Genomic DNA, 9,179 nt, shown 5'->3' on the forward strand with positions numbered 1-9,179 from the left:
CTGCCTTCTTTCATAGCTCAGCTGCAGACAGCAAATTGTAGAGTACTGCTGGCAACGTGTAAAACAAGTCTACAAAGCATGGAGCGAACATTTGGTGTGAGAGATCAAAACAGAAAGGACAAGATGGTGATACAGACAGCCGACACCCTAAAAACTGTACGCCCCATGTATTCTAAGATGGACAAGTCAGTCGTGTAATGGACTGCGGGCAAGTTAAAAACTTACACAGCAAATAGGGAAACACTAGTTCCAGAAGTAAAGAACTTAACTGCCTTCCCTGGAAAAAGTATTTATCAAGAGTGATGGAATATCGGATCACTTAAAGCAGAAAAACCGTCTCGGCGAAATGAAAGGAGAGAAGAAGAGAGTTATCAGAGCGTAGACTGGCAAGATGGTGGATGCATCAGAAAATGTCTTAACTGTGTATCATTTTGAGGGTCTCTGTCTCCCTGTGTCTTTCATGCAAAGCCATGGAGGGGGAAAGCGACGGAGGCAGAGATGGGGGAGGAGGAGTGATGGGCATCAGGCTCTTCAGAGGATGCGGGGACACTGTTGGGGGGAGAGAGGAGATGGGTGGCAGCACGCTCCCTTTCTTTCCATCCAGCACGAGCTGTGGTCGGTTCGCCAGGCTGGATTCCTTCCCGATGCCAAATTCGTGCTCGTTGTCGTTGTCTGAGCTGCAGTCGCTCAGATCTGTGATCTCCAGGTCTGAGTCTGACTCTGGGTCCTGCTTCACCCCTCCTCTCCTCTCCGTGGGACTCTGCTGGCCTGTCCCGGTCCCGGCTCCGAGGCTGACCGCTCCCAGCCCCAGACTCAGCCCCGTGCCCGGTGGATTGGCCTCCGCCCTCTCCCTTTCCCCCAACGTCGCCCCGTTGCCAATGTCTGTCCGACCCAGCGACAGGCTGCCCGGGTAGGGTGGCAGGCAGATCCTGGCTGGCTGACCACCTGCCGTGCCGTTTGTCCCGCCAGTTTGCCCCGCCGCTCCCCTCTCGCCCCCAGCGGCATCCCCCGGGGGGAGTAGGGAGGAGAATGGGTGAGGCAGCTGGGAAAGGCTGCTCTGCAAAGGGTTGGGGTAAAACTGGGAGGGGTAGAGGGAGCCAGGGGGTAGTTTGGGGCAGTTATTGAGAGAGAAGGCCCCTGGGAGGTAGGGGTTGAAGCCCCAGGGGTAGTCAAAGGGTGGGTTGCGAGGGTACGGGCCCAGCAGGGACGGAGGTTTGGAGTAGCACGGGGCACCTAGGACAGAGAAAATCCAGAGATGGAGGTTAGTTCTGAGAAGGGGCAAAGGTTTCCTGACATACAACATCCAAGAATGTTCACTAATTATAGTCAGAGGTATTAGCAATTCTAATCAGGAGCCACAGGGGCTAATTCTGGCACGGCTGCTTTCAACAAAAAAAAACCTGATGGTTCATTTATGCATGCCAGTACTGTATGGTACACCCACTGCTGCAAACCAGATGTGGACACAAAGATTCTGCACTGCAGTGAAAAGTAATCAAGCACATCTTCTAAGTGGCTTATTATTATTTCTGGGATGTTAAAAAAAGAAACACGCTCTGCCTGTGTTTTGACAGCACATCATCACACCGACGACAGCCTCACTGTTGAAAAATCGAGCCGAGCAATAACGTCGATCTCTTGTCCCCACAATGTCTCGACACGTCATCGTATCATTTTAGATTAAGCAAAAAAGCTCACAGTGCTGCAAATTAAACATTGCACTGTATTTGAATTCGGTTCCTTGTAAGCATCATTTGATAACAACCAAAGGGGGTAAATTTGAGGTGATACTGGGATTCAATTTTAATGAACAAACAAAAGCATTGCCTCTCAACCTACTCTACTTCCTTCCAAATGACAACCAACTCAAAGATTCTCTCTCGGCTGCACCCTCCACCTCTCCCAGTCTTTCTCACTCTCATCTTTCTCTCCCTCTTTCACTCCGTTATTTACTATGCAGGGCTAATTTGACAGTGGTGAAGTCTCTGCGTGCTGGGCCAGGAGTAGCTGGCAGACACATGAATATTGAATCAGTCAGGCAGGCCTCACTTGCTTATGAAAACACAGTAATGGGCGCCCACAGGCCACAAACTGAAGCCTGCACCCTCAATTAGGGCCTTCCTGCCTGGGAAGGGATTAGGACAGCGGGGACACATGGGAGGGAGAGGAGGGTGAGAAGGGAAGAAGGGGGGAATAGGACCTGAGGACAAACGGAGTGGGGAGGAGGGAGGAGGTGCATGTTGTGTGATGAGGACTGCATGTGTGTGTGTGTGTGTGTGAGAGAGAGAGAGTACATCTGTTTACACACTACCTATCGAGCTCTGCAGATCCGTATGCATTCTGTATAGAGTGTGCAAAAATACAAACAAAAGCAGATGCATCGACGCCAACGCTGTCAATCAAGCGAGCGCGCACAATTCCACGCTGCATTCATTGACACCGAGCGTGCTCAAATAGAAGAGGACAAATGTGAACAATCATGTTGAAAAAGGTGGATGGTTTCTCCAGCCTTCAACTTGTTTCTTACTTCTGCCGGCATGCATAATTCACAAGCTAACCTGGCCTCTTTCACCTGAAGCACAGCCTCACTGCAGGCTGCTATGGGACAGCCATCTCTCTTATTTCCTTTAACAATAAATGTTCATGCCTCCCCATATCCTCATTCCTCTCTCTGCTTTCCTCCTTTCCCTCTACCTTCTCCTCCTCCCTTTGTTTGAGGTCTGTTTTCTGCCTGTACGCTGCCTATACACTTCATACACACTCTATATATAAGGTGTTTTCTTTTAATGGAGACCACTGGAAGGTTTCTAATTTTGCACTGGCAAACAAACTTTTCTCATTCCTTCAGCTCACCTGAACTGAGAAAAGGGAACGCATCCAGTCTCAGTTTGTCTCCTTCAGGTCCCGGTGCCGTGGTCCCTCGATCAAACAGGGATGTTCCTCTACCAGTGTCTGGCAAACGAGGAAACAGGGACTGTATGGCCTAAATGACAGAAGGGTACACACAAAAAGTAATTTTTAAAATGAGTTTGTATCATGAAAAAACATTTTAAAAAGAGAACAAATCTGCACTTATGACGCCGCTGCGCTGAAGTCCCATGTTGACAGCAGCACCCCGCAGAGCGTGATGCAAACAGTGACACAGTCGCAGCAAGGACAGGATGAAAAGTGGCGCTATGGGACTCGGGGTAAAAACGGGAGGTAGGAGGACGCAGAGGCTCAGAGATTCAAAGGCAGGAAAAGTACAGAGTCAAATGGAGACCAGCGATTAAGATTGTAAGCACAAAGGATAAATGACAAGGAGAAAGAGGGATTGTGGGCCAGTTGTTGTAAAGGGACACAGGGCGAACAGGAGTGAGATGTGAAAGAATGACATCTATTCAGGAAGTAGGGCAGCTGTGCGTGTGTGCATCAGTGTGTGCATTTTTTTTTTCTGTCCGGAATATGTGAAGGAGAGGGAGACAAGGTAAAAAAAAAAAAAAAAAAAGGTGGAACGGTTGAATCTTAGGAATCAACGGGACAAAGGGGGGATTTTTTTCCCCTGGCATGACTGCGGATCAATAGTATCTGTCACAGTGCAGCTCCCAAGTTTGAAAGGCAAGACTGTACTCCCAAGCTGCGAGATCTGCGTTGCTTAACAAACCGCATTAATGACCCGCCATTGATCTGATCTGATGCGACCCCTTTGCTTTCCATTTCTTTCATTTTCAATCGATGACAGATGGATACGCCATCGGAGACGGGGATGAGAAAAGGAGGGGATCACGTCTTCTTTTGTTTTAAGGGCAAGTTAAAACCATCCCCCTCCATGGTCTCCTTCAGAGTCTGCACCTCCTTATCCCATCTTAAGGTTGGCACAGACAAATGATGGATGAATCTCTCTTACTGTACTTTCAAGTTACGTGTACTTTCTGGGACATTAGCCGTCTAAAATAAAATTATGTGCACACAGGCACTTAGATTCAAGTCAAAAAAAGAGTCTCCTTCAACATTTTTGTGAGGCCACATCCATTATTGAACCTAAAAAAACATTTAAATTGATTTGTTCGTTGTTTAAAAATGCATCTAAATTTCTTTGCACCCAAACAGACACGCGAGTGAAGTTATAACTTTAATCCTGAGCCAAATTAGGACATTTTTGTTCGCGCTTCCTGTATTCTGATGCAATTTATTTCAGTAAAAATTTTACCATCTCTCAGGGCAAATAATAAGTGAATTGTACTCTATTATGACCACCATTAGAGACAGTGAATAAAAGATAGATACGATGAATACCAGGATTTCTTTTGTAAAAAAGGGAATGCACAGCAGGAGCCTGAGAAATATAACAGCAAAATCATTAGGAGTGAAATAGATTTCAGTCAGCTGAATTAAATCACTGTTAATAAAAAATTAAGGAGTCTTGCTAGATCTCCTCTTTTTGTCTTCTCTTCTTTTTGTTTCCTTTGCATTTAAATACCACTTTTTATAATTACCTGCTATGGACACACAAATGTGGATATTATTAAAATTCAGTTCTGTATGACTTTCATTTCTCAAACTATAAATATATGTTTGTTTTAAAAATGAATGCAAACTATGTATTTGTATCTGACAAAATACACCCAAATATATCTTTCTCATCAATCGTGTCTCTTCCCGAGCCCTTCATCTCACCCTCCGTACCTCTGGGCTGCAGTCTGGTGTGGCAGAGCCCCCATTGAAGTGGTTCTGGGCCAGAAAAAAGGGCGAGTTGGCCATGTCCAGGATGGGGTAGTTCACCAACACCACCTTACTGAAGTTGAACTTGTAGGTGAAACGCTTCCCTTTGGTTTTGTGCAAAATACGCTTGTTGTAGTAATACCTACAAAGGAGGAGGAGAGGATATCGATGGAGGGATAGAGTGAGGTGATAAAGGATAAAGGAAAAAGGAGGAGGAAAAGGAAAAGAGGAGGGAAGGATTAATATAACGCTCACATCAAGGTTTCATTTTTCATCGCTATAAGAAAAGAATAAGTAAACAACTTCAGCCCTGTGAGGCAAGAGCTATGCTGATTTCCCACTGTTTTTATTCATCTCTTCCTTCCTCGAATCAATTCATGTCTGACTGCCTTGATTCAATACAATATGGTTTTGTAGAATGGAATTTTATTCAGCTGTTAACAGACAAAAAAAATCAAAAAGCCAAAACTCCTGTGAACCCAAGCACACAGAAAATACAGAACAAAAATTTCCTTTCATTAGACCAAGACAAAAAAAATAATATGAGCCTCATAATATAATATCTTCTAAATTTAAGACATCAAAATAAATGAACAGACTATCATGATGGTGTCTTAAAACCAAATGTATTTCTATTAAGTAAAATCACAAATTAGTCAAAGTAAAAAATAACTGACAGAATGTTCAGAGGAGAAGCGTGACAGAAGAACTTCCTTCATCCTGCTATTTAGTTTGAATAATCAGAAGCAGTTTGGTCTTTAAAACTGTCATGTAAATGTACATGACACCGAGGAGCTGTCACCATTTCCAACAGCAAAGCACATTTACAAAGAGGTGGGACAACAAGCGGAGTCTCCATGGTAACGACCTCCGGTGACTCCCGCTGGGCATGTCAAACCGTCGTCATGCCAGTTTCCTTTGCCACCCACAGAGGTGTCACATTGTACAATCTGCCAGGATGCCAGGTTGATCAGCGTTAAAGGAAAAACATGGAGCCATCTGGTCCAGGTAAAGAGTGCTCAGGTGGGGGGGGAGCGGGATGTTACAAATTTAAAAAAAAAAAACAAAAAAAACCTGTGGATGGATCATCGCGAGATGTGAGTTTAAATCTCGGACAGAATTAGATTTCTTTGTTTCAAAGTGACTACGGTGGGTGCACCAAATACAAAAGCCATTAGACAACCTCAGCATTAAATAGTGGTGAGCAGCACCTCATTATGCACACGCACTATATCAACAAACACAGCAGCATGTACATATCAGCGTGTATCCACAGTGGCTGAGCCCAGCGCAATGATGTGTACATGTTTTGCTTTGCGTGGCAATTGTGCCGTGGCCCTTAATTGAGCAATTAAGTGAGGCTAATTAAGAAGGCTAATTGTGGCCCCAGCCAATTCATAACAATTAGACTCTGACGACAGCCCCCATTAACAAGAGGCCAAAGGAAAGCAGAGGGAGGGGGGTGGGGTGGGGGAGCAAGTCGGGGTAGTGGGTATTTGCATAAGAAAATTGTGTGTGTGTGTGTTTGGTTGAGGGTGTAAAATGCTGAAGGTATGGAGTGTGGCATTGTTTTAATCACCTTCGCCAAGTTTCGGAGGTGAGCAGTTTCCCTGTTCTAAAAGAAGTCTAAGCAATTTCGCACTGGGGCTTAATTTTGAAATCCCTATTGAATTTTTTATTTGGCAGTTCAATGGTGAACTTTCCATTAGGATGTCCAGCGATAAGGAGAAATTGAGGGTATTGATGTTCCCCGGGAAAAGTCCCACCTTTATCTTTCCATTTTTTACCAACATGGGAAAAGGAGACGTTAAGTAAGGATTAAATCCAACAAGAGTAAACTATTTATGTAAACCGAGGCAGTGATAAACACTGTGATTTATCGGAGTTGTTGAATGACATTCAACGCGTCGTGTACCAGCACATACCTCAGCGCCCTGCTCAGCTTGTCGTAGTTCATGTGAGGTTTGCATTTCCTTATCCCCCACAGCCGGGCCACCTCATCGGGGTCCTTGATGACAAATTCCCCGTAATCTCCTTGCCAGGCGATCACCCCCTGATACTCCTCCTTCTGCAGCAGCTCCAGGATGAAGTGCCACAGCTGGATCTGTCTAGAGCCGGGGCTCGACTCGGGCTTGTAGGCCCAGTCTGGGAAGGCAAACCCTGAGCAAAGGAGGGGGGAGAAGGAAAAAGAGGGAGGATGAGGCTTGTCGTTTGTCCCGCTGCTCGCTGGGGGGGGGGATCGCTGTCTGAATGACTGATGAGTGATGGAGGTAAGGGATGATGTGTTTAATATCACAGCACGTGCCTTGAGCAATGTTAGTCTGAGCTAATAGCCTCTAGCCTCAACAGATTGGTCAGTGGGATGATGACAGCTCGCTTGGAGAGGTCTGATTGATGCTGCTCGGGTCTGAATTTTAACAGCCAACTGTATGCACATCATGGATAAAGTTAAGCAACTGTTTGACTCATCCCGAAGTGAATCTGGCACTAACTAGCTTAGTAAAAACATTAGATATAGAACCAATTACCAGCAGAGATTCAATTTGTTTGGCAATGTGTGTGTGTGTGTATGGTTAATCTTTTTAAATAACTGAATATCTGAGACAGATTTCAACACACAGTTCTGAAGATGTTTCTCAACTTTTATCTCAGCTGTATTTGCTTGATTTGGCTGTCTGGCTTTACCCAATTTACACATGTAGACTGGATTTAAAGATTAAAGATTTCTCTACACTTTTTAAATTTAAAAGAAAAAAGGTAAAGCAGTTTGGATACAACAATGAAAGGTTTGAATAAATATTTGTGATTGCAGTCAGCTAACCTTGATGATACTGACCTGGCGTCCAGAGGGCGGGCACCGGGGGGAGCAGCAGATCACTGACGCAGTTACAGTCCATGCCTCCACAACACCTGATGCACAAACAAAGAGAAGACAGATTTTTTGCGAGTGGAAACGGAGTAATTTTACACCTAATAGAGAACTACTGTCGGCTACCCAGCAGGTTTGTGGCTGTGAGTTGAAGTTGAAGACCGTAAACTTTGTTGAAAATGAAGGTATTGCATAAGGGTCTAAAGGCGCAATATGAGTTCAAAATGATACCATGAATCAATGTGAAATATAGCAAGGTTATGTTTCATATGTACTAGGTAGAAATAAGGTGTTTGATGGATGTGATCTTGTCCACCTGAGGCCGCGTCTGATGCAACGTGGTGGACATCCCTATAGTGCATTTATGAACAGGAGGAATTAAATACACTTTTGAAAACCAACTTAAAAGCTGAGCTATATTATACATTAAAAATAACGTTTTTAAATAGATAATAAGGTCTGGGTATTCCTTGGTGGAGTTTTTAAAAGTACAAACTACACAGTAAGTCAAAAATCTCAAAGTTATGTTAAGGGCTACTAAGGGTTAGGTTTAATGGTCTCCCAGAAGAGGAATAGCTCTGCTTGTTGTGTGTTTTAGGTAAATAGAAAATAAGACGAGTTTTTTTCAGTTAACATATGATGAGTTAAGAGGTATAGTTTTTACACACAGGTAGCAATTCAGATATGTAAAATACACCTCTATGGGTAAATACAAGTACAAGTGTTATAGTTTTGATAATTACTATTAATGATTTGCATTGTTGTAGCTGGTCCAGGTGGAGCTAATTTCATTTATTGTTGAGTAATTAGATCGTAATATTTGATAAGCTCTCAGTTTAAAGTCTTGATGTGTTGTCTGAGTTGTAAAAATGACAAAAGTACCCTTCGTTGATTGTCGTAAAGGAGAAATATAAAGCAAATACCATTATAACAGAAAATATTCAAGTAAAGTACAAACACCGTAAATTGTTCTGAAGTGTTGTTATATCACCACTGACAATTTTACATGAGTTTTTGAATAATATGTGACATAACAAGAAAAAGAAATTGGCTCCAGGTTATACGATGTGACCATTAAAAAGTAAAACATGTTCAATATGAGAAAGAAATAAAATACGTCAGAACTGATGCAAAACATCTCTGTTATTTCTATAAAACAGCACAGATATTTTTCTTTCTAAATGTTTCAACTGCCATTTTATACCATTTGTTCTCACAAACACACCTGAGGATCCTGAGCGAAAGCACCACTGGTGTGCACAGAAGCACAGAACAAACTGTTGATTTTTTTCCACTCCATCACTTTACCTCCTTTTCCGCGTACAACGATTTGCGTACGTGCGAGTCGGGGATTGGCTTTATTAAATAAGAGCTTATCATGATAATGCCTCTTAAATAAATGCATATAGGCATCTGCTGACGGGAGAGGGTGAGGGAGACTTCAGCGTTTCCATGATGAACACAGAGACGGAATCTAGTTTGGATATCACAGTTTCATCAGGGTTGTTTTACAAAGCTCAGATGGAAGAGATGCCCTGCTGCTACACTGGTATCTTTAATGCTGGCCTCTCTATCTCTCCCTTCACTCTCTGCCTCTATTTAATTATGC

General features: G+C 43.6%; 1 protein-coding gene across 1 annotated transcript; it reads right to left on the reverse strand.

The window, feature by feature from the left end:
• Window positions 1-415: 415 nt before the first annotated feature.
• Window positions 416-7,598, reverse strand: erfl1 (Ets2 repressor factor like 1). Its single transcript, XM_008290068.1, has 5 exons — window positions 7,538-7,598; window positions 6,627-6,861; window positions 4,666-4,843; window positions 2,854-2,983; window positions 416-1,233 (listed from the first exon to the last, which is right to left on the reverse strand). The coding sequence occupies exons 1-5, from the start codon at window positions 7,596-7,598 to the stop codon at window positions 416-418; spliced, it is 1,422 nt and encodes a 473-aa protein (XP_008288290.1).
• Between the last annotated feature and the right edge of the window lie 1,581 nt (window positions 7,599-9,179).

The sequence above is a fragment of the Stegastes partitus genome, unplaced genomic scaffold, assembly GCF_000690725.1.
Source record: "Stegastes partitus isolate 25-593 unplaced genomic scaffold, Stegastes_partitus-1.0.2 Scaffold654, whole genome shotgun sequence".
In the NCBI taxonomy this organism is placed as follows: Eukaryota; Metazoa; Chordata; class Actinopteri; family Pomacentridae; genus Stegastes; species Stegastes partitus.

Excerpts from the sequence above, each read along its gene's own strand:
- erfl1 (XM_008290068.1), bottom strand. The coding sequence starts at position 7,598 with ATGGACTGTAACTGCGTCAGTGATCTGCTGCTCCCCCCGGTGCCCGCC. Across the intron at positions 4,844-6,626 it reads AAGCTGAGCAGGGCGCTGAG|GTATTACTACAACAAGCGTA; the intron begins GTATGTGCTGGT and ends CCTCCTTTGTAG. Across the intron at positions 2,984-4,665 it reads CACCAGACTGCAGCCCAGAG|GCCATACAGTCCCTGTTTCC; the intron begins GTACGGAGGGTG and ends TCTGTCATTTAG.